At 36.6% G+C, this 25,704-nt stretch overlaps 1 protein-coding gene and 1 long non-coding RNA gene across 3 annotated transcripts in view; one reads left to right on the forward strand and one right to left on the reverse strand.

The window, feature by feature from the left end:
* Positions 1-14,248, forward strand: part of LUZP2 (leucine zipper protein 2) — a 126,511-nt gene extending 112,263 nt beyond the window's left edge. The window contains exons 10-12 of the mRNA XM_071762120.1: positions 4,254-4,340; positions 12,923-13,000; positions 13,625-14,248. Of these exons, the coding sequence (XP_071618221.1) occupies positions 4,254-4,340; positions 12,923-13,000; positions 13,625-13,729 (270 nt within the window). The 3' untranslated portion in view covers positions 13,730-14,248. The remainder of the gene's footprint in view (positions 1-4,253; positions 4,341-12,922; positions 13,001-13,624) is intronic.
* On the reverse strand, positions 13,521-15,865 carry LOC139804661 (uncharacterized). 2 transcript variants are annotated; one of them, XR_011729482.1, is made up of 3 exons: positions 15,505-15,865; positions 14,181-14,332; positions 13,521-13,670 (listed from the first exon to the last, which is right to left on the reverse strand). It is a non-coding gene; the product is annotated as an uncharacterized lncRNA (long non-coding RNA). The 2 variants fall into 2 exon arrangements; XR_011729481.1 differs by having other exon boundaries at positions 13,521-14,332.
* Positions 15,866-25,704: the final 9,839 nt, after the last annotated feature.

The raw sequence follows: 25,704 nt of genomic DNA on the forward strand, positions 1-25,704 counted from the left end.
AGGGCTATTTCTATGAATGCTGGAATACCATCTGTCCTCACATTTCAATTTTTTTTTTCTTATATTACAGAACACTTCCTTATTTATTTTTCTATGAATCTCAGTTCTATTATTGACAGAAAATTACAAATGGGGTTTTTTATTAATAGTTTTTCTTGTAAGTGCACAAGTTCTCATCACCCAAAGTATATGGCAGTAGAAGAACTGCCCTGTACCCAAAGCCCTCTTGAATATCCTCCATAGCAAACTATTAATAATTTTATACTTACACAGATTATTTCTCTTATCAGTGGAATAAAGCTGTACTTTAAGTTTGGTTTTGAGCAGTATTTTGAGGGGAAGCAGTATGTGGAGACACTCAGAGCTTTAGAGATAGTAACAGCATTATTTTATTGAAGGCTAAAATACCTTTATTGTTTTAACTTTCTAATTTTTTTCATACAAAGGATTTTAGTAACAGAGGAATGAAGCATCAAACAAGAGAACAGAGAGTTCCTACAGTGAACCAGTAAGGACTAGAAAAGTTGTGGTAATCAAATAGCTTTTTATGATCTGCTCTCTGTTTATTACACATTTATACAAACTTGACAAGAATCGGTGTTCATCCAATTTTTCCACTTTCTGCAATGAGGGGAGTGGATTTGTCTTTCTTTTCTCTGCTTTTTTTTTCTATTTAGAGCACTTGATAGCCTGGGGGTTATAAACATTCACTGGAAGCTGCTGCATAGACTATTCAAGACACATAGAACTTTACAACAGAACAAGTGCTTCACAGTGAATAGTCTACATGATCCATTTTTCTAGGTTTTTTTTACTGTAACCCATCACCAGCCATCTACAAGTAGCTTTTTTTCTTGCTATTATTATTGTTTATGAAATATTCTAAGGCCTATTCAACTCCTGTTAAAAAATAAAAATTTAAAAGCAGGAAGTTGATTGCTTACTGTCCTTGATGTAAGTGACTGTCTACTCTTATAATCATAGTATTTGAAAATACAAAATGGGAACTGTCAAAAAACCTCTGGCCCTCTCCTCCCAAAGAATAATGCATGCTCTAGAGATCTTGCAATGACCTTCAAATCTCAACATATCAGCAAGTGTAATAATATTTTTTTCAACATTGACTGTCTCTCCTGAAAGAAAATATAGGAAAGAAAACATACAAAAAACAAACCCTTTACTTTCTCTGACTTTCAGAATTTTTTCTTTGCATATTGGAAACATACCATAATTTATTGAATTTTATTTTTTATTTTTATCTTGTCAGTTAGAAATAATAATCTGGACATGTGACTATCTGCTACCTTGTTTGCACTTAATATTTAAGTAAATTCATCATTTGGACTCTGTGTTGCAAGCTGAGGTACAATGAATCATCACAGAGATGCTCTTATTGATCCTGAGAAAACTGATTGCAGACATTTTTTATGAGGATTTTACCCCCTCAGCTGCATAGAAATACAAATGAGAAACTTCTGTTGTTACAAGGGAGAGAGACAACTGAAAATGTTGGTTTAAGCTTCTGCTAGAAAACCTAGCAGAATGTTGTCTGAAATATGAAATACTTTCAAAAGAAGATGATGAGAGATAAAGCAGAATTCAGAGTAAATGATAAACACATGTGGCTTCTTTTTTGTTTGTACACAGCTTGATGTTTTGGGAATAAAGTTAAATTGGCATCCTTTACCTACTTTCATGCCTAGAGTAGCTCTCCAGCTCTTTCTGTTGAGCACTGCCCTCCCCTAAGTCCCTCCTCCTTTACCAGCCCCCTTGGAGGCATTTTTGGGATCAACTTAAACACTAGATGCCTGCACATAATTAATGGAGTTCCACTTCATAGCCTAAATGCAAATTTTGTATATTACCAGAAGAAGATGAGCACTGTGCTGCCTTTCATGTAGAAAGGGTGTTCAGTCAGAGATGAGCTGCACTGTGTTGAGGTGGTTAGTAACTACTTTTTTCCCCAAGTAGATTGACTTTAACTGGAAGAATTATATAGTAGAAATTACTACAAATGGGGCCTGAAAACCTCAAGATATCTTCCCTAAACAGAATTTTCATATTTTTGTTTTTTGCTTTTAGAGTAGTTATTTCAAGAAACCCCAGAACACTTAACAATTAAAAATTTCAAAACAATAATGTAGATATTATATGCAACATAATATACTGCTAGGAGGCATCTGCATCTGGGAGGTAAAATTCTGCACTCGTAGTAATGTTATGAAAAGGGTGATTCAGGAAATTAACATCTAAATATGTCATCTATCATCCCAAATGTTCTATTTGAAAGAACAAGTCCTTTCCCTCTGATGGATGTTCAGCCATTTGAGGTTGCTGTGAATGTTAATCTTGGAGGAATTCCATTAAAACCAAACAGATGCATGTGAAATATGAAGAAAAAGAAAATCTGTTCTGTTGGTATCTGTTAAAGAGCCAAAGATCTTTAAAGAAGTCCTAAGAACCTAAACTTATAATGAGTAAGGTTGTCCTAGAATACTTCCAAAAGTTCTGATTGCTGTGCTCAGTGCTCATTGTTGACACCATGTGTGCCACCAAGGAGCTATTTTCCACCTTAAAGATACCAGAATGTAATGCAAATTAAAACAAACAAACAAACAAACAAAAATATCAAGGGCACTTCTGTTTACTTAAGAAACTGTATGTAGAAGTTTAAAGATCTGGTACATTGTAGGAGTTGCAGTCCTTTGAGAAAAAATTGCCCTATATAAATATAACTCTGTTGATGATCATTAAATAGGAATAAAAACTGAGCTGTGTCTCTTCTGTTTATTGTTGAATAATGTTGACTGTACAATAGAGAAAAGCTATTTACCTCTTCTGTAAACATAGACAAATACATGTGTATATACATACAATGACCATCAGTGTCAAAGAAATAAATATATAGCTCAATTACTGTTATTAGAACTGGAGATCTCATTTATTCCTCTGTGATAAAGAATTACTCAGGATAAAAAGAAATGTGATACAATAATTTCCTATATACTACGTGTACATAGTCATACATATTTATCTGTGAGTTTTGTTTTGGAAAGATAAAATACTTTTAATTTTAACAATTCCTTTTAAATACCTGAAATTTCTAGGGCTAGAAGGGCAAGTCCAGAATCTATCATACAGTCTTAAACACTGCTGTGAACATCTGTAATTGCAAATTCTGCTACTCAAAAATGAGGGGGGAATGAAATGGTTTTTCTTGACTGAAATAAACATGTGAGGCAGAATGTGGCAGTTGGTCTGTGTGCAGGTGGGATATACACGTGGAGTCCCAAGTTTCCAGGAGCACTCAGACAGAACTGACATTGGACAGGAGCTGTTTCTGGCTCTTGTGCTGTGTACCTTGCCCAGAAAACCTTTGACAACTTCATCCACCTGCTGCACCCAAAGCTGCTCTACTTTTTCTTGGTGACTGCTGCACATCCTTGAGTGATTTTTGATTTCCTGAACATGACAATTAGCTGTTCCCATCCAAAGGGAATAAGACATCTCTGTGAATATGTGTATCAAAACATTGCCCATCATTAGAGAAAAATCATCATAGTTCCTATAGATCTGGGTTTTTTTTTAGGTCCTTCAAGATCATGAACTTGTACTCAGCCAGAAATTGCACAGTTTGTTTGTTACATTTAAAATGCTCTGCAGTCTTCTTGTTAGATCAGCATCCTTAAATACTTCTTCTTTTAACATGGAAATTGAGTATCACCAGAAACCCTTAGTATAGAAAAGAGCAATCTGTGACAGTCTAAGTAATGGGAAATAAATGCATTGCTGGAACCCATATTTGTGTTGGCAGGTCATCTGGCAAGCTGTCCTGTCAACAGCACTCTGGCATCTCACAAATGCTGACTAGAGAGGAAGTTGTGCACTGATGCCAGAAAGCCATGTGGGGAGAAGGAAGACCTGATAAGACTATTTCTAGTATAGGAAAGTACTGAACTACATATCAAAGTCAAAAAACCTTTTGAAAGGTTTGTTTTCTCTGGTTCTTCAGGCCTTGAACTCTTCTAGGGATGGGGCATCTGCAGCTTGCCTGAAAAATGAATATGAAAACATTGCTTTTACAAAATTTGGTGAAAGTGTAATGTATAAAGTAGTTAACAGTTTGCAGTATAACACCTCTTGATTTCTTGTTGTTAGCCTGATCTTTTTGAAAAGCAGCTTCTCTGAAATTTTATGTATATTCCCTGCTTATTCTATTTTCTCTTTTTAATTTATTTATTTCCCATGTGCAGCGAAATGCCTCAGAAGAGAAAGAAAATCTTCATCTGGCATCAAGAAAGGAAGACAACCAGAGCATCCAGGAGTGCGATTCTCAAGACGTAAGCTTATCTCACCTAGATCTGAGCTTATCTCACCTAGATGTGAGCTTATCTCACCTAGATGTGAGCTTATCTCACCTAGATCTGAGCTTATCTCACCTAGATGTGAGCTTATCTCACCTAGATGTGAGCTTATCTCACCTAGATCTGAGCTTATCTCACCTAGATCAGAGCTTATCCCACCTAAAAAGCAGGGTCTAGTGTAGCCTGTATGAAAACATAAATGCCTTCAGTGCTTATTGATGTGACTGACTTTCCTAGTCAAGCTGGTACCTCTACTTTATAAGCCAACTATGTTCTACTTTAAAGTTCTGAGGAGCAAATATTCTTTGCTGTCAATCTATGTGGGTGTGCTCTCTGGATTTCTTTTAGAGACTTGTAAAGTTGTTGTAGGAAAAAGAGCAGTGGAAAAGATGGGATTTGATACTCAACCATTTTGAGAATTGGCTTGCTCCTGGTTGACATTACAGTGAGGTGCAGAACTTTGTTTACATGTTGTTCCCACTAAAAATCAGGCACAGCTGTCACAGATGCTTCATTTAATAAGAGAAAACATTTGGGGAGATACGAGAGGTGACATTGTAATAGTTGAAAATATGTAACCTGTCCACAGCTGGTCTAGGAAAGTTGCAAGCAGTGTTTTTCTTATGACATGTCTGACAGCAAGCTAAATCTGCTGCTTTTACTGAGCTAAAACTCCCATTCAGCCAGCATGGTGGGAGCTATTAATAGACATCCCAAATGCACCATATTATGGCTGTAATTATAACAATACAAGTAAACCAGGAAAAAAAGAGAGTGAGAGAAATATTGTTGAGAGAGAGTAATTTCTGCTCAGCAGTCCAAAAAGTACATTGCTACTTGCACTGATTTCCAAGTGAAATATGGAAGATAGCAGGAAAAAGCCTGTTATCAAACTCCTGTGGAGGTAACAGGGCAGGCTGCTGGTTGCAATTGTAGCAATGTTAAGTTAGCAAAATAAATCTTAGATAATTTAGTGTCCAATAAATTGTAAAAAGCTGTATTTATGCATTTGCCATGTATTACAAATATTTTATTCTGTTAGTTGTGACTTCCCCCCCTGCTGCAGCAGAGAAAAGGAGATACTGTGTGTCCAGAAGATACACAACAATTTGCTGTTGCTACCTTAATTTCTAAAGATGAAGGAAACTTCGTTTTTTACAAATAAAAATTGAAGGGAAAGGGGAAAGAATAAGATGTAAAATACTTAAGTGTGGGTGAGCTCCATTTAGACTATGACCAGAGGTTGGTTATCACCAGAGAAAATGATGGAATGTTTGGTGCAATGTAAGTTGCTTTAGGTAGATGCTGAATTTCTTCAGGCTGGATATTTGTTGAAAGAGATTCAAGTGATTTTTTTTTTAAAGCACATAGAAAATGTTGTTAAAGCATTTCACAAGCCAGGAGAGTATTTAATTTCTGTAACAAGACACCTAAAACTTACACTTTCCTATGAAAGTATGAATTTAGTTGTTTTGATTAGGAAGCAGTGGTGGCTTTTTCTGCTTCCAGATGCTTCCTATGAGCATCTCTGGGAAGTAATCTAGAAGCTACTCTACAAAGTGATCTAGAAGTAGAAAGTGATCTAGAAGTGACTAGAGAAAACAATCTAGAAGTAGAAAGTATTCTTCCAATTTACTGTGCCTTGCTAGACATTGTTCTTTAGTGGAAAATTGTACAGGAAATAGTTCTATCACTCTTCCCTGGCTTTTAAATATTTCTCTAGAAATTAATTTTCCAGCTGAAGAATTCTGTGCACAAAAGATGTCTGTGCAATTGTACTGGGCTTGCAGTGGCTGTTGAAGGAATGACTTTGATAGCCTAGTTAAAAAAAAAAAAAAAAAAAAAAAACAGAAAAAAAAAAAAATCAACAAAAAGTAATCAATTGGGATGATTCCAAGAGAATTCCAGGAGTTACTTCTTTGTGCTGATAGCTGCAAAGCAATACCCAGCCAAGAACTGTTCTGAAGAGCAGCAACTGGCACAGTGCAGCCACGTGGCCTCTGGAGTGCAGGGCAAGCTGCAGCAGTCCTATCCTAGAGAGAAATGTAGCTGAGGTAATGCACAATATTTATGATGTCTGAATATGAATACAAAGGAGGATTTGTTTACAAATGGGATTACACGAAGAACAAACTGTGTTAGCAAATTTTGAAATTAGTTACTGCTGAAACTAATCATCAAATTTGGCATGGGACCTGCAGTAGGAAGAAGAATAAGTAGATCCTGTAGTGGAGTGCCTTCATTATTTCAAATAATCTGAAATTTCTCAAAGGCCACAAAACCCTGCAGTTCAGTTTCTTTCTAAAGGTTTCCATTATTTAGACCAGTAATTTGTCAGAGAAACCTTGTCAATACTATTTTTATTTAATGTTGTCCAGAGCTGGTTTCCCCATAGCTGGTTCCTGAAGGTCTGTGCAGAGTGAGTTCTGCATAGTTCTATTCCCTCTCTCATTTCCTTTTTCTCCCTTCCCAAAAGACTTTTAATTCTTATGCAAGCTTAAAAACACCTGTTTGGTACTGCTAAAACATCAAACAGTTTTTAAAGTGATTCTTTGTTCTCTGTTCTCATCTTAGATTTCTTGTTCTTTTTCCTTGTTGACCCTTCTCTGATAAATAAAAGTGATAGTGTTTTTATTTACTGCTTTAATTTCCTGCAGTAAGCAAACACTGCATTTTCATTAATCATTCCATGACAAAGGACACTGAGTATTGGAGCAAAACTTGTACATGTTTCTAAGCAACCACAGTGTTTTGCTTCATTTTTTTATCAGTTTCAATTGCAGAGCTTTGATCACATTGTATTCTCCTACCGCTTCCCCAAAGGAGCAATGAGAAAAAAGAAATCCTCACTATAACAAGATTTCAACCTGATAAATTTTTTTAAGTGAATTCTGCTCCCTATATGAGGACTATGAAGGTCATAAAAAGTTACATCATCTCAGTTTAACCATCCTGCACAGTGCACTGTGCTTTAAAATAGGAGAAAAAGATGAAAAGCTGCAGGGATGTCTTATGAAAACGTATTCACACTTCACAGACACCTCACTTTGGGTTTTTATTCTACACAATGAGGGTGAAAAGAGATTGCAATCTAGTTCTGTAATAAGTTCATGAGGAGATCTAATAAAACACGTCCTTGTGCAAATTGTGGACCTAACTTAGCTAATGCTGGCAGAGATAACCAGTTTGTTAGTTGACATAACTGTGCCATCCTTTTTTCTCATCCCTGGTTGAGTTCCTTCAGAACTAGCTCAGTACTTTCTCCTCCATTGCACTCCACAAATACCTTGCATATATGGTTTAGAATCACAGAATGGTGAGGGCTGGAGGGGACTGCTGGAGTGCATCTGGTCCAACTCCTCTGCTAAAGGAGGTGGCACAGGATCAGATCCAGGCAGGTTTTGAATGTTTCCAGAGAAGGAGACTCCAGAGCCTTGCTGGGCAACCTGTTCCAGTGCTCTGACATCCTCAATATACAGAAGTTATAAAGAAATCCCCAGGTTCAGATGGAATTTGTGTTCCAGCTTGTACCTGTTGCCCCTCACCATGTCACTGGACACCAATGAAAAGGGTCTGGCCCCAGCCTCCTGACACCCACCCTTTAGATATTTATTAGACATGTACTAGATTTTAGTGCCTTCTGAAGCCAAAGGGAGGTGTGTGGTTATGTCAAGGAATGCTGAACATGCAGTGTGTGGTCTCCTGAACCTGAATGCTGCCCTTTAGCAGCAGCAGAGGTGCTTTCTAACTGTAAAAAGTGAATATAATATGACTTATTTAAACCTCTTTATTTCTTTTCCACTTGTGATATATTGGATAATAGTTTGAGCTCTAAAGCCAGTTCCTATTTGCTGCTGTGAGGCAGTAGAACACCCTTCTAGTTACCTCGTTCAACAGTTTGCAGATTGAAATGCATAGTTTAATAGTCAAGAGACATGCTGAATTATAACTGTCTTTTTGGAAATTCTTTTTATATAAAGATACACACTTGGCTGATCGACCTTTGTAGTGTGTCCATGCAGCTATGAACCTCTCCAGCTCTTCTCTATAATTCACTGGGTGAACTGAATACCACAACTTCTGAAATGTTGCCTACTTTGCTGTTCAAGCTGCACATTTTGTATGCAGAATGTCACACAAAGACTTTGTTAATCAAATTGCACACTAAGCCCCTAAATGCAACACAGTATTTTAAGACAAGATGCCCCACCTCAATTTCCTTCTCTTGTTAGATTTCTCAAATTTGCTGTTTTCAGTATTTGTTTTTCCTCTTGTATATAGAAAATGTACTGCTACCCAGCTCCTTAAAGGAATGCAGAAGAAAGCACAGAATCTAGTTAAGGATAAACTGCACATTCTGCTCTGAATGCCAATGGTAGGGAGCAGATATAAAAAATGAAGTTAGAATTTGAGAATATTGTTAGCATTTTGGCTCTTTGTTTCACAAATGCATAATGGTACCCTGAGATTTTTTTATAATCATGTATGAAATGCTCATTATGAGGCAGCTTTCCACCACCCTAACAGAAGTTTGCCCTTTTTTATATGTTGCAAGATTTTAGTCATCCAGTGTTTTTCAGCTGGACCAAAGCATTTGTCTTCTCTTCTTCTTTATAGCTTCTACATATTTAGTCTTGTCTGCCTCTGCCTTTTGATCTGCATTCCTTGCCCGCCTTTCTTCAGGCAGAAGAAAGAAAATAACCAACATTTTTATGTTGTATTATTATGTTGACCCTAGAGCCACCACACTCTCCTCCTGGATTCCCAGAAAGACATTAGCTAAGGGACAAAGGGCAATCATTTAGATAAAGTGTCTTCATTTTCCTGTGAGTGTTAGAAATTTCTCTCTTTTTTTCCCCATTTTTTTTTTCTTTTTTTTTTTTTGTGTAGCTTAAGAGCCTGGCTGAATGTCTCTAGAAGCACTAAGAAAGGGGATGGGCAAGACATGGTTTTACATTTATTCCAAATCATTACACTGCAGTTGAGCTATGAGACTGCATCCCCTGCAGTTACTTGGGATGTGTTCATAGTCTTCAGATGCTGGCAGGACAGGAGGTGCCTGTTCCCTCTCCTCCCGTGGAGCCGTCCCAGCTGTAAAACTTCCTCTGACCAATAGAGATTATGTGCAGACAAAATTCTTTCATCCTTCACGTGATGTTCCCACTCCTCTTTACACAGCTTTCTGCAACAGCAGGGGGAACCAGTCCCATGTTACACTTGGTAGGAAAAGAAGAAGATTTTAAATTACAACCAGCTTTGTTATAATGGTGCAAGAGGAGTCCATGGAGTTGCATTAAACTGACAAGACTGACTTAAGAGTTACTGCCTTTCATTTAGATTTTTCACCTTCTGAACATTGTTTCTACTTGGATGTTTTTAGTCTTTTCTTATAGTCATAACATTTTATTAGCTTTACTAGTAATAATCTTGCTAAAAAATATTCATTCTTTGGAAGAACAGCAGTTGATCCTCTCTGACAGAAAGAGGGAAAGCTGCTTTTTTCCCAGGTTTCTATATCTCTGTTTGAGCTCAGGTTGAGGGGGTATCATTTTGTACTGGGCTTCCTCCTCCTTGGTGGTGCCAGGAGTCATCTGGTGGCTACAAGGGGTAAAAGTGGGCTCTGCTCTACTGCATGGGGTTAGAGGGGTTGTGCATGAGCTGGAAATGTGTCCTGCATGGAGGCTTTCAAATGCAGCAGCTTCCCTTTCCCCTCCCTCTGGTCTCAAAGGAGGGCAGCAGGAATTCTTGCTCTTGGGGGAGAAACACACAGATGAATTCATCCTCACACCCCTGTTATTTTGAAATCTTGATTTGAAAGTTGGTAAAATCCCAGTAGCATTACTTTTAAAATCTCAGTTTCATAAAATAGAAAAAACACGCTGGTAACATTTCATTTTGCTTTATTTTCCAAAAGCAATTATTTTTGCTGGTTTCCACCATCTCAAGCTATCATTCTGTATTTTTGCAATTAGTGCACCTCTCACGGGAGTGAATCTGACAGGGGAGACTTGCTCAGGAAAGCAAACAGAGCAATCTTTCCAGGACTTGGCTTGGAGGAAAGTAGCAAAACAAACAAACAAAGAGTTGAACCTTTGTGGGGTTTTTTTGTCTGTAATTTTTTGGTTAATGATATACAAGGTTTCTTTGTGACAAGGAATCAATAATGAATGTTTTATGCTTTTACAACATAAAGACATAGGAGTAGATTTATTTAGAAAAATGTCCCATTCTACCAGCTTTCTCCAGCAGTGATCCATAGGGTGTGTTACTAAAAATGAAAATGTCTGTGGGTGAACAAATAGGAGATACCACAGATATAAATTTTCACTTTTGTTTTCCTACTAGAATGGCCTTTATTATCTGGCCTATGAAAAGGGTATGAAAGATTAATCACTTATAAAACATTAGGGTTTTTTTCATTAGCCTTTATTTTCTCCAAAGCAACCTTTCCCCCCCCCCCCTCTACTTTTGTTTATATCTTAAATAATTGACCTATGTTTTATTGGTCAATATTTTTTGATTCCTGTCCCCTGTTTATTATGTTGGTGAAAGAGGTTACCTGAAATTACAGATTTATGAATGATATTAAACTTCATTAGCATTATTTCTGTCCTCTTCATTACACAACCTGATTTCTATTCCTTTTTGAATCTCTAACATCTTTTGTCCTCAGGCTGCTCACATAGAAATCTCTAAAAACCCCAACTTTCTCTAAACATGACTGAGCTGAAAATATTTTTAACCTAGCTCATTAGTAGATACATTAAATACAAGTGCTGCCTATACCATACTTGAAAGTTTCAAATTTTTAGAAGTTTAATAAAATGTCTACATTTTGTCATCTCACTCTCTACTGGGAGCACATACCACCTGTTGCTATTTCATTATTTTTTTCATAAAAGGAGGAGTAGGTGCTCTATTACTAGCTATTTTTTTTTTAATTGACACTACCCAGATTATTCCCTATAATGACATTAATCCAGCTTTTCTTACCTATTTGGTATAGTGGGAAAAATGTGAAAAAGAGTCCCTGCATTCAATCACTTCAATTGCACCATCTCAGAGGCTCACTTCAGTAGCTTAAACATGACTAAACCCCCCCTGAAGTACCCTAAAATCCTTGGCAGTATTATTATCTTTTCCAGAAGCTTCCAGGGGGGAGGCAGCCATCTCCTCTCCAAGTAGATTTTTAATAGCATTTCATTTTGCTGTTCACACCTGTTCATAGATCAACTTTGTTACAGTCAAGGGACTGTCGGAATTTCTCAAATGCAAAAATTTAATGAATTTTCTTCTCCCGTGTCAGTCTCTTACTTTTTAATTAACTCCAATCTAATGTAATTTCTACCGAAAGGACATTTATAAAATTTCTTGGTATTTAATTTACATGTTGGGGTTTTTGTTTTCAAAGTGTGCTGCTGAATGAGGTAATTTCTGCCACGTCATGATTTAAGCTGCTGTAGGATGAATTTGGATTTGCTTTCTGCTTTCTTAAAAGAGTCTGTCCACAAAAAGTCTCAAAACATCCCATTTAGGGGGTTGGTTTGGTTTTGGTTTTTATTATTTATGATTTCTTTGCTCTCCTAGACATACAGAGATTATTCTATTGTTGAACAATTTTACCAACTCATAATATAAAAAGAAAAAAATGATGCAGAATGCCAGCAAGCCTTGTAGTGTGTGTTGCTGGGAGCTTCTTGTTGAAGTCATCTGTGCATTGATATTCCTATGAGCAAAGCTTGTGTCCACATAATAATGATTTTTCACTTTTTTTGTCTGATTTGAAGAACATGTTTATCTAGGCTTGACTTAGCCTCAGAAATCTTCAAGGACTTATGCTAAACAGGAAACATTTCAGGGGAAGAATGATGTTAAATTTTAAAATAAACAAAATATTTTCTGTGTTGGAAAGAGCCTTGATGACTTAAAAAAACCCTCATTAATTCTTATAGCAAAATAATCAGAGAAATCCCAATGGTGAATACTTTTTAAAGAAATCATGGAATTGTTCAGGTTGGAAAGGACCTGTAATGATTAATAATTATCAATATTTTAATCTCTTCTTGTATAGCATCATTAATCTCACTCCTGAAGGGAAATTAATTTAATTACAGCAGACATTTCAGTGGTGGGTATATCTCTAGGACTCATAACACAAGATCTCCTTGGTTCAAAAATCTATTGTGTAATTAATTGTAATTATGCTTTTCAACTCTGTTTTCCCTTATATTAAAAAACATATTGGCAAAGAAGATTATGTTATTGATGAAATGAACTGACAGCAATGAATCTTTCCCAGACCTTGAGAGTCATCTGACTTCCTGATAGAGGGAATTATTGTATCCATCCCTACTGAGGGATGGTGAGTGTGGGGGGTTCACTTAACTAGAACTTTTTTCCATTTGGTCAAGTGGGTTAAACAGAACCAAAAAATCCCAACCAACCAAAACAAACCAAACAAAAAAATAAACCCCACAGTTTGATTTTTTTTTTTTAATGAAGACCATGAATATTTTTTTAAAAAGTGAGATAGTTATCTCTGACAATCATATTGACAGGTTGGCAAGACGTGTCTGGGGAGTCGCAGTAATTCAACATCTCGTTTGAAGACAGCAGAAACAGAGACAAGCTTTCAGGTATTTTGTTTCTGAGTACTTCTCAGCTTTTTGTCTTGTGGAGCATACAATTATTTGAACTATATTTATGCATTCTATACTTGAGCTTTTGAAACAGAACTGCTTACTCAGTTTTGATTTTGACTGTGCCTTACTGTAATTCAGTTGTTTAAATGGCTCCTGGCTGGTATCAGTTTGCAAAGCTATTTAATAATTGAAGAACTGGAAAAATGGCTTAATTTAATATTGTGATGACTATGGCATGGGAACAGGAGAGATTTCCAAAATAATTACATATCTGCAATTTCCTGAAGCTGTATGCAGCCGTGTTACTAACAGAAAAGTCTTAAGGAAGTTGTACACCTGATTGATAGAGCAAGAGAAAAAGGTAAAAACCACCATGATTTCAGAGCAGCATCAGAATTGAATGGATTTGCATTGTCAGAGATTATTAAATATCCTTTTTCCTTTGGTAGAGATCAGAATCCTTCTCTAGAGACAGCTGATGACTGTCATATTCTGTTAAAATAGATTAAGGCAGTTCTCTGTGCCATGGATTTTTAGCATGTTGGGGTTTTATTTGCTTTTTGTGTGTGTTTATCATGTATGCAATGCTTACACTGATGCTATTTTCACCTTCAACAGAAATTGCACAACCCTCCCTGGATTAAACCTGAAGATAAAAAATCACCTGAAAGGAACGAGAAAAAAATTGAAGAGTCTGTCAGTACAAAAGAAAAAAAACTCTAAGCACTATTAATCTACATTAAAAATGCCCATCAGTTGCTTCCATCTTCATATTCTTTTAAGTCCAGAGGCATGAAATGTACCAGGTTTCTAAAGCATGCATTTTTCACTATTTTATGAATGTTTGTAAATTAGTCTAGACTAGACCAATTAGTAACTTTCAGCAATAATCCAAAATGGATGTTCAAAAAATGCTTTGTAACACAGTCCAGTTTTCAAACTCTTGTTCTACCTGATCAGTAACTGCATACTATAAATTAGTTCCTTTGTCAACAGCAACCATTCTCTGGTATTTCTCAGTCTGTTCAATTTCATGTACCTTTATGGCAGGTTAGGTTTTAAATCAAATTAAGAATTGAGCAGTAGTTAACATGGGGAAAAAATATCTGTGTAAACAATGCAACTCAAAAGAGTAACTGTAATAAGGGAACAGTGGGGGTCCATGTATACTTACCTTTCATTAATATGATTTCAAATCTGCTTACTCAAACAATAAAAGATGTTTGGTTGGTTTTTTTCTAACTCTTGTTACAACCAGTCCATTTTTCAGCACTGAAGCATTGACAGAAATGCAGAGTTGAAGTTGTGAAGAGACACTCATGACTTCTAGGATTCAAGAAAAAATGCAAGTGGAACTGAGTTAAAATTTTATAGCTTGGGTACAAGCCATGGAAAGTCAGTTGCATCCCTTGTATTTGTGCTGATCTCAACAGGATAAATGTGCTGTAAATGGTAAGACCCCACGTTGTCCACTGCAGGTGAGCTTGGTCACTACAGAAAAGGATTATTTTGGTTGGGGCAAGCTCTGTGACTCCTGGGGTTCTTCCAGTTTCACAGGTCACATCCTCCATGACAGGAAAGCAGAAAGAAAGGTAGAAGAAGGAGAGAATGCTTTTGCTTCTTTGTGTGTGTGTCCTTATTGGTCTACTTCAGGCATTAATATGCCTCATCAGGTTGAGATGCAAATCTTTCAAGAACTAGTGCCTTAGGAACAGTTCATTGCCTGATCCAATTACAACTTTTACTAGATTGAGGGTGTTTACTTATCCTAGTTTTTACTTGCTTTTGAACCTGTTTAAAAAGCAAATAGACCTTTTTTAATTTCTTTTCGTTCTGCTCCCTGCTCCAATTTTATCATCTAAGATTTATCTGTCCTTCTACAGTCTCATCCAGTAGCTATCTGTTCCTTGCTGGCTTGGATATTTCACCCTCATGTTTTGCATATAGTCCTCCACTCCAAGGTAGATACTGCAGAATGGTAGGTTTCTTTGCCTGAAGAAATTACAGTTTTAAAAAGAAAGGGAACACATGAGATGACCAAATGATACCAAAGTGCTGCTCAGCAAAGTCACATTGCTGTCAAAGAAGCAGTTATCCATGTTAAGTGTCAATAAAAGTGAAATACTGGCCACAGAAATAATCAGAAAAGAGACGTGACTTTTCACAGCTGATCCTAAAATCGATCACAATCGAATTACACTTATCAAATAAAATATGAATTGGTTTGAGGGCTAATGTGGGTCACCAAGCAGACATTTGCTGTGTGTCAGCAATGGCCACAACCAACCTGAGGCCAGTCTGCTGCATTTCAATGTTCTCAGTGAGCCAGAGACTTGTGATCCTGTCATATCTACAGCTGCCACTCGTCTCCAGCAAAGTCAAACCCAACATTTCTGTGCATATGACACATCTTAATTGAAACATCTGAGGTATGAGCTGAAAAGGTCACTGAGACTGCTTCAGTCACCTGCCTGCAAAGGACATGGATCTTCAAGTACCTGTCCCAGAGGAAGGAGGTGAGCTGTCCCACTTGGCTTCATTTCACCTTTCTAAAAGACTTGAGCAGTGCTGACAGCACATCTGGCATTGTCATAACTGCAGATCAATAACTCTGCTTTCATTCCAGCCACGAGTGTGAGGATTTTCATATCCCAGCACCAGTATGAAGCTGAACAGACCTTGCTGTTTCCTCTGATGTGTTGTTACTCAGCATTACAAAGAACGAGGTGATAAAGGACTTTCCTTTTACACAGTGTTAGCCACAGTCACACTTACTTGGTCTCTCAAGCATACTCTAAAACTTTTATGATCAGATTCAGAGAGAGCTGTGTCCCCAAGTGTGTTTCCCTGTGGAGGACTTATCACATTGTTTTGTAATTCTGTGCAGTTGCCTGGCAACCAGGTCATGGATGATATCCTTCTCTTTGCAAACAGGGTGACACAGAAGATGACAAAACATTTTTCTATTAGATATTCCAAAGTTTAGCAGTTAAAAGCAATTTCATTTCCAGTTTAAGAGCAGGACAAACTTATTTTTGATAATAAGAGAATGAGGTGAATTTCAGATACTTCAAACTTCTATTTCAAATTTACTTTTTCAGACTGGACTCCTCTGAACTGATCTCTTTATCCATCTGTATCTATAAGCATACGTATCTGTAAGCATATATGCATATTATAGATATGTATGTACATAAATTTACATGTAAATCTACATATATGAGTGTGTATGTAAACTGAAACTGGAGTGAAATTTCATCCGTGGCCAGATATTACTTTGCATTATAAAATTTATAAATAAAGGTGTTCGTTCTATCAAAATGACAAAGGTCAAGAAAAACAAACCACTAAATTCCTTTAATTTTCTTGTTGAGAAGCCATGGAAATGTTTAACCCTATTTGTGTTTAAAATGGGTCATCTGCAGCTGAATAGGGTAGCTCATTTCAGTAGTGTGACCATACCTATTTTATTAAAATTGATTCCTGTTGTAATCATCAGAATGTCTTGGTGCTTCCCTCTTTAAGAATTAAGATAGTGGAATGCAGTCCATTGTTGAATTTTCATATGAATTTTTTATATACAGACCTTGTTTTTCACTCAGTTATACAATAACCTGTGAAGTTTGTCATTTCCTGTCAGCAATAACAGGCTATGAAAAGACAAAATTAGTCCAGTTCAGAGGCACATGTTACAAAGTGAGCAGGAGGACTGACTTCTTTATTTAAACAAGGTTTCCTTTGAATATGAACAGAAGGTTGGGTGGATTCCTGGAAAAATCTCAAAACAGTTAATAATAAATATTTAATGTGTTGGTGTTCTATGTATTTTCAGCATTCTTTTTTCTCTACATGTTGACAAAGTGTCTGTAAGGAAAAGTCACATTTTGGCTCCACTTTATAAACCCAAAAAAAAAAAAGAAAGCCCTTCCATGATGAAATCAGACAGCAGAGACTCACATTTGCAATCCTATTTGGTAGTCTCCATTTAAATTAATTTCTAGTGGTTCTTTTTAAAGTTGAATAAAGAATCAACTGCAGTTGGCACACTTGTGATTAAATATATATTAAAATGCAGTGCCATGCAGGAATTACTGATTTATTTAAATGAATATCTAAAAATCCCACCCAAACCCATAATTATTAGTCATATCCAGAGATCACTAACTTGTTCTTCCAAAATATTCTTAAAGGTACTGTGAAGACTACACAAATTAATGATCTAGAAACTGAACTTGATTCTACTGTAATATTTTAGTACATAACATTTTTTTTACAGTAACACAAGCCGTGAAGCAACTCACATCTAAAGTAAATTACATATTTTTATTATCAAATCAACCAAAATTTTCCTGACAGTCAACTGTTTTCTCTAGCTGAAAATATCTTTCTTAAATTTCTGTTATTTTCAAGTACCATAATGTTAGATTTATTTCAGTGCTTACATCGTGATTTGCACAGTAAAATAAATGTCTCAGATTTCTTTATATACAGATTCAGAAAAGTGAGAGAGATAATGAGAACTGTGTTTTTCCACAGCACATTTAACTTTGTACTACAGCAATGATGTAGCCATCTCTGTGCTTTATTATGATAGTTAAATTTTATAGATTTGCAGACTGTAATTAATGCTAATTGCAAGAGATTAGAATTATGTAGAGGTACCTAGTGCCCGACCTATGTTGAATGAAATGGAAGTAAACAAAGAGTGAATGTTCAGTTGAAATCACTGTCAAAATGTTCATTGCAGTTGAGTGGAAAGAGGAGGGAAGCCTTCTGGTTCTGGTTTGATCCCACCAGCCACAGATTTCAAAGTGTAACTTTTCCAGTCTTGCAACTGTGGCAAAAAATCTCAACAAGAAACTTGTTACAAAAGGTATAACCTTGCCATGTTTCCAGTCATTATAAATAAAGTAAGATAAAGAACTGAAAGCTCATAAGGGTTTTAGTATTATTATTACTATTCAGTCTGAAAAAAAAGGTCTGTTTTTCATGAGCTAAGACTGGACATGAGTTAAATTGTTTTGACTAAAATTTAAGGAAATTATGTACCTGGGGTGCAAGTCCAAAATGGAAATAACAATTAAAATAATTAAAACTGGGAGCTTCTGAAAACAAAGCCTTATAGTTGGAAGTGCTGCATGTTCCTAAAATGGGCACTTCTTCCACTCACACGGATTGGAAATTAAGTCAAGATCTGATAATTTATCTGTGCAATCCTGCCAGTTTACAGGAGCACCTGCAAGCAGATGAACAAGGTTCTCCATGGAATGCTGCACGGAGGGGAATAGCAGCATCAGTGTTGAAGACACAGCCTGGCCCCCTGCTCTGCTGAACTGGTGAGTATTATACAGCTGGAACTGTGTAATAGTCAGCAAATACATGAAAACCTGGATATTTGTCAGGTACATGCCTTGCTTTGTAGTTGTAGCTTCCCAGGAATACTTTTGGTTAACATAATGACAACTAAAGAATATTTTGGCATGTTTCTACACTTGGTTAAACATCTGACTGTGTCAGATATTGGCCTTTAGTATAAGCAATGTAACGTTTGGAGATATTTCTATTTATGCATCAGATAATATCCTGTCACTTTCTTCTGTCTTTTCTCCTGTCAAGCTGTTGGCTGAAGTGGCAGTTTTGAGGGTTATGTTGCTATTAAATCCTGCTAGAGTAAGTACTAACACAATCCAGTGGTCACATCCCATTGCAAGAAGACATTTGCTGCAGCTATGTGCTATCATATTCCTCAGGTCACTGAACTTGGGCAACTGATTTGGCACAGAAGATGCTGGATGATCATCTGACATCCTGGCTGAGCTATCAGGTCAGAAGATATTAGTGTTGAAGCTCAGTGTTATCTCAGGTTCTGAGAAAATACTGCTATGGCACTTGGTTTTGGATTAAGAACAGTGTTAAAAGAATTGGGTGTAGAATAAGTAGTATTTTCCATGCTGTTCTTTTCTGTGAAAGCCTTAAATTACTCTAAGAATTGTAAACCTTGGCAAATTAACAAAATGTATTCAACACATTTTCTTTACTGCCTGTTAAACAAGGTGAATTTATTTGCATCTCTCCTGTGATATGGGAGAACATGCTGTTGAAGTTGTTATTGAATTACTCTCCAGAGCCTTGGTTGACATTCAAGAAAGTTGAATTTTTAAGAAATGCAATCAATGATATTCTCTAGAAGCATTACAATTTAAAAAATAGACCAAAACTAAGCAAAGAAAGAAAAAACCCACACGAAAACTAAACAAAATCCAAACTTACTGAAGTCAAGGAAAGAGTTGATAACTGATTTAAATGGGACCTACATAAAGTAGGTCTTAAAATTCAAGTCTTACAGGATCCCTGAGCTACACTATTTCTTAACCATATGATTTTAGTAAAGCTTCTGGGAACGAATTGTCTGTGATGACCTGAAGGGAAGTGCAAGCATTAGAAGTAACAATTTTATAAAGATACTGGAATTCTCACAGATAAAAGAGTTGAATTTATTTTATTTTGGTGAACCTCCTGCCTTGAAATGTACTGTCATTCTTGATTTAAGAAGCCCCAAGTTTTTAAAAGGGAAAATTCTAGAAGCTTGAAATTTGGAAATAGCAAGATATTCTGGTTTACTAATATTAAATGATAAGCCAAGAAAATACAAATTATGCAACACAATACATGCAGATAGATTTATCTGTACATACACACATATTTATGTATTATAATACATTATGCATTCTGTAAGTGAATATTAATATAACTTGTGTAATGTTTGATGTGTGTACATCATCCATGGTTTATAGTATGTTTGTTAATCTATAGGCAGTATATTTCATTTATGGTATGTATAACATGTTAAATAGTGTGTTGAGTAAAGAATTCTGCATTTCTAAAACCTTTAGGAAAGAGAGAGGAAATTCCTCTGCCTCATATATACATGATTTAGGTTCCTAAATTTTAACCCTATTTCAACTTTGGCTTTAATCCTCTGCTGTCATTTTAAAAATGGAATTTTTTAAACAAAAATTGGTCACCAAAATTAACTATTACTCACAAAATAATCCCCAACCTGACCCCTTTTCATCTTAATTCCATTATGTCACTAATGAAGGAGACCAGAATTTTGACAGTTTTAGTTAAAAGTACTTCTTAATCAGTGAACAGTGCTAAGCTAAATCATTACTTTACAGCTCTGATAACATTTCTGATTGCTAACATTAAAATATCCATTTCTTCTGCAAAATGAACACACTCAGATATAAGGGTTTTAACTGCTGATAACCTGACCTATTTCTTGGCATGTTCACATGCAGACTGAAGCTATTACATGTTATTTGAACACAGCCTAACACTTTAAAAAACCTTTTTGTGGTGTCATTGCTCTGCAGATGTGACAGGCCAAGGCTCTCTGCATGTAATGAAATGCTATTGCTTTTCCCTTTTCCCTTCTCCAGCACAGGGGAGATGACTGCCATCTGTAAGAAATTCCCACATGGCCTAATGCTCAGCTAAATTTAGTGGTTCCAGCTGGATCTTGTTTTCAGGGTACAATAACCTTAATAACATAGGACTGGCTTTGATGGGCAAATGGTACAGCATCAGGAATGAACTTTTCATTTCCAGTCCTTGGTGCACACGTGACATCCCTGTATTTTATGATCAGCTGAGACAAGCCTGATTTTTTGGTTTGTGTGTTACCCTATACTAGCATCCTGCAGTACCCTGAAGGTGCTTTCTTATGCCTTTCAACTCTTCTCATCTCCTGATGGACCTGGTTGATCAAAAAGAAGGTTGAAGCTGAATTTATTTCACACATAATATGAGAGATCTAATGTATTATTATTTCTGAATCAGGACATAATGTATTTGTTGGAAATAGCACAGTCAGTGCTCTTTAAAACTCTTCAGTGATTGATACATCTGTCTCATTCCTTTCCTCATCTCCTTCTTCCTCTTTCAAATGCCATTTTAACTGGGAAAAAGCTTTAAAAAATAAATTAATATCCTCCGGGAAACGTAGTGGTTTGAATTACTGCACAGAGAAAAATAATTCACTAACTCAGAAAAGTCTGTCAGAGCAAAGCTCCTAAAAGATGGGTGAAAAAAAACTTTATTTCTCTGCATTTGCAAAATTTTCACAGTTGTAAATTTTGATTGCTGGGTGATGAGCAGTAAAGGAGAGAAAATATAGACAGGACTCGGTGATCCTATTTTTGTTAATTACTGAAATGCAAAATGATGAGTTTGGATTAATTTCATGGAGTTGGTTTGCCTTTTATTTTCAGAAATAGAAGTGAGGAAAATAATTTGCACAGCAACTTTTAAGAAAAGTTTTTGTTTGTTTTTTTTAATCACTTAATAGAGTTCTAGTCCTAGCCTGCAGGCAGATAAGGAGAATGCTGTATCATGGCTGGGAGGAAAAAACACATTGTGTTCCTCTTCTGGCAGCAGTTAGTAACAGTGGCAGTTCAACACAGTGTTCAGAATATGCAGTTCTTAACATAACAAGAACATTTTCTTTAAGATTTGCAAAGCATTTTATTCACTTGGGAGTCAGATAGGACGTACTTTTTATATCAAGCAAAAAAGCATGAAAGATTCAGCTACTTGTGTAATTATATGCCTGTAAGGACAGATTAATTCATGGTGCCAAACAGAGGGGGCTTGCACATTTTATCTTTCAGTCTTAATTAATCTGTTTGCTGCACTGCATGAAGCTAGAAGGACTATAGCAAAAAAAATTGGAACATAAGCATAGACACATACAAGGAAATTAGCAAACCTTTCTTTTATACGTCGCAGCCTATTTTTAATTCATAAATAGTTTCCTCATGAGCTCACACCCACCCACATCCATTCCATGCTTCAGACAGCAGATTGCAAGTGGTATAATAACACAGATTTGAACACCCAGCTGTAGGCGAAGTGGTAAGATTGATATCTCTCAAAAATCACCTTTTAAAGTGAGAAAGGAAATATTTTACATGATAAGCCTATCTTAGCATTCTTGGAGGAATCCAACCAGATGACAAAATGATCTTGCTAGGCTGGAATACAATCATCAGTTATTACAGGAGTACTTGAAGCCTTTTCTCTAGTAATAAGTTTTTTTATTGGCACTATGATTCCCCTTCCCAGCTTTTTGTAAAGTCAGATAGTCATGCCCAACCTTAAATCTGTGAAAACATTACTATGCTGTGCTCTGACACTCATCAGAAATATTCTGGCTTCTCTGTTTTGCAGGCTTGGACCTATCATGCCAGCTGCATGCTTTGCCTGAAAGACATCTGGGATTCACTTCAAAATTAAAATATATTCTTCCTCCAAAAAGGTAAAGCTCAAACGCACCAAAACTTATGTGATGTGTGCACTTTTCCTCTCTTTTCTGAGAGTTTAGCTGAGATCAAGAGGAAAAAACTTAAAAACCCCATAAAATGCTACTCAGCCAAGGCTTGGAGCATGTTGCTGTGTCTCTAGACAGCAATATGCTATTGAACAGCCAATTCACTTCCTTGGTCAGTATTTCTTTCTTCACACTAAGAATCAGGAGCCTTAGTCATCTGCTGGAGATTTTGCTGCAGGTATTATCAAAACAGAATACTAAAGGGCTGTCCCCACCACAATCTGTGAAATATGTTTTGCAAGGTGTTGTTTGTTGCTTCTGTATTGCAATGTCTCTAGGCAGAATTAGACATTTCAGCAGGCTTTTTGAAGTCAAGCTAAAAAGTGAAAAGCAGGGTGTTTGTGGGCTTTGTTTTTCTGATCCTCTTAAGTATTTAAAGAACAGGGAATGAAAAGGAAAGACAACCCAAAACCAAAGTTACACTGGAAAAACCCACGGTATGATGGTTTTGTGAGAGGAATCATCCTGTGTGCTTTGTTTTCTTTTCTTTTCTTTTCTTCTGGGGAAATTCGGTCTTCAGCTGTGAGAGTTGGAAGCCTTACAAAAGGTCTTCAGCAGGTTATACTTGGGATATTTTAGTCAGGAAGCAGTAGATTTGACCAGGCACAGTAACAGGCTTGTCAGTTGCACAGCAAAAGATAAGTCTCCTGCTGCACATAAGGAATGTGCTGCACAAGAGGAGACCGGAGTGAAGATGGGAGAAAAATCAACATAAAAAATCCATCTCCACATGGCAAAAGGAATGCCCCAGCTTTCTAATCTAATACTTACTTTTCAGTGAGACATTAAAACCAGATGTCAAAGGATAGGGAATCATCGAGTCATTGTCTTTCTTCATTCTGCATCTTTTAAGAACCTATTTTTTTTTTTTTTTCATGTTTCTCGATTCACAGAACCGCAAAGTGATTTTACACTCTCATTTCCTAGGACATGTGTACATCAGAAGCAGCTCTGCTGTCTTCTTTTCAAGGTGTTTTTAGGCACACCCTGCTTCCTTCTTTATCTTTCATCATCTGTTGTAGTCAGGAAGAGCTGTTTTAAATTGGTTGCTGTCCTAGCATGGATCTCTCTAAATTAAAGGAAGGCTCAGCTAGCAGGATGCTGCACCCTGCATGGCTTTCTTCTGCTTTCCTCCAGCCCTGTGCTGGGGAAGAGAGAGAGCACCTGTGAAAGCAGCCATCTGGTTTGGGGGGGGGCTAAGGCAGCTGTTTGGAAGGCAGCTTGTGGCTGATGTTGCAATGAAATATATTAAAAAGTCAGACCCAGTTATTCTGAGTGCTGACTTTCTCCTCCGATTGCATTGCTAGGCAGGCATCCTTCGTGTCATGTTGAGCAGAAAAAGGAAAAGATCCCAAACTCTAGGTTAATGGAGAGGGATTTAAAAAAAAAAAAGCTCTCCTCTCCATTCACTCTGTTTCTTTTAATTAAAAAAATGGTTTTAATGTAAGCAGAAGAAAGAAGACATTGTCTCCCTGCTATTGTTCTAGCTGGCAAGGTTGAACAGCTCTAATCCATATCTGTAGGATCTCATTAATTTAGGACTCATATTTCTTGTTTTTCTCCTTTCTTGCAGTCTCATTAATTACAGTCTCATCTATAGAAGCCAAGAATATCCTCAAATAATGGAAAGGAACATCTATTTCATGTTAATTAAGCAAAGGATTGGGGAAAGAATGGAAAATTGCCATGTATTGAGCACACCAGCAAGGAGGCAATAGTGCTGTTGAGGAGCAGAGAGGCTGAGTGGTAATTCAGGCACTCTTCTCTCTCTGGTACATCAGCTTTTGTTTTGTGGCAGTTAAAGAACCTGTAACTTACTCTTTCTGCTCCCCAAAATGGCATGTTTGAGCTTGTCTTGGTCTACATGGGATTTCTGCACCATTGGTAATGAAGTTTTATCCTGCCAGCACTTCACAGAGCAAGCAGGACTTGGGACTGGACATGAAATGTTTTAAAGAGAATCTTTGACAATTATTTTAACAGCCCATCCTGATTATATACAGGAAAATAAGTGTTAACATCTGTTATATCTATCCTTGTCTTCCTTTGAGGTATAGATATAAAACCAGCTGTGTTTCTGTAGTACAAATGTTAACAAAAGGGGGACAGCATCTTGTCAGAGAGAGCCTGTACAGCTGTAGAAATATTCTATACAATTTCCCAAAGCACTTATCAGACATTTCCCAACAAATAATGTCTTGGCCAGACTGGCTGGGCCAGCAGCACTGGCAGAGTGAGGAATTCTGTAAAGATAGCATTAATTTTTTTTTTTTTTCAGGGTACTATATACTGTATTCACTGCAGGGAGGGAAATGAAATTTGAAGGAAAAGAGAACTTCTCTGGGTTATCTTTTCAGCATCCTTTACTATCACAGACTACTGTTGCTGACCAAAGATCATAATCAGATGCTTCAGAAAACAGGGCAACATGTTTTTAAACAGTATTTCTCTGTGGAAATCTCCATGGTTTTGGATCATTTTCTGGTTCCAGTTGCCCAAAGTTTGCACGTTTTCAAATTGTCTGATCTTCCATTTCATTAAATATTGGTGTTGCTGTTTTATGAGATAGGTAGCACAAAGCTGCTTTCTCTGATCTTACCTTCATTATTTGGTAATTTCTTAAGATTAATAAAAAAGGGGGAAGTGAAGAAATTAGAAGGATTTGTTTTGTTGTTGTTTTGGTTTGTTGTTGTTTTGGTTTGTTTTTTTTCAACATTCTTACTATTCAGGTAAGGTATTTAAATACATCAAAGTGTTTCCTTTTCTTATTTTTAAAAAATCAGGGTTTTATGCAAGATAAACAAGAAAAACTCATTTGCCAAGGATTTAGCTGGTTCTTCTGAAATACACTTTTTTCCCTCTGTATATATCTGCTGAAGAAATTTTTGGTCCTGCTGGCCCATTACATTCAAGTTTGATGGTGGAGTCAAGGAATCAGATATTCAGAGCTTCTGTGTTAGGAAAATAATCAGCTGATACCAGAGAGAAAGTCTGTTCAGAGGGCTTTGATGTACCTGTTTTCCCTAAAATCCCTACAGAATTCCTCTAAGTGCTTCAAAAGAAGATGTTAAATGAGAGTTCACACCTCCTAGTACTCAGAGGTCGATCAGTTTTCCAATTCAGACCCCAAGGCACCCAGGCTTTCTTCTGTTCCATGCTTTAATGAATAATTTGTTTCCTCTGAGCTGATTTGTGGGGATAGGAAGGGAAAGGGCAAACAGAGGAGGGGAAGCCATGTGAAAGTCTGAATTATACACATAAGAAGCAGATTTTTTTTTTTCTTTTCATAATCCAAACCCAAACG

Source organism: Heliangelus exortis, chromosome 18, assembly GCF_036169615.1.
Source record: "Heliangelus exortis chromosome 18, bHelExo1.hap1, whole genome shotgun sequence".
In the NCBI taxonomy this organism is placed as follows: Eukaryota; Metazoa; Chordata; class Aves; order Apodiformes; family Trochilidae; genus Heliangelus; species Heliangelus exortis.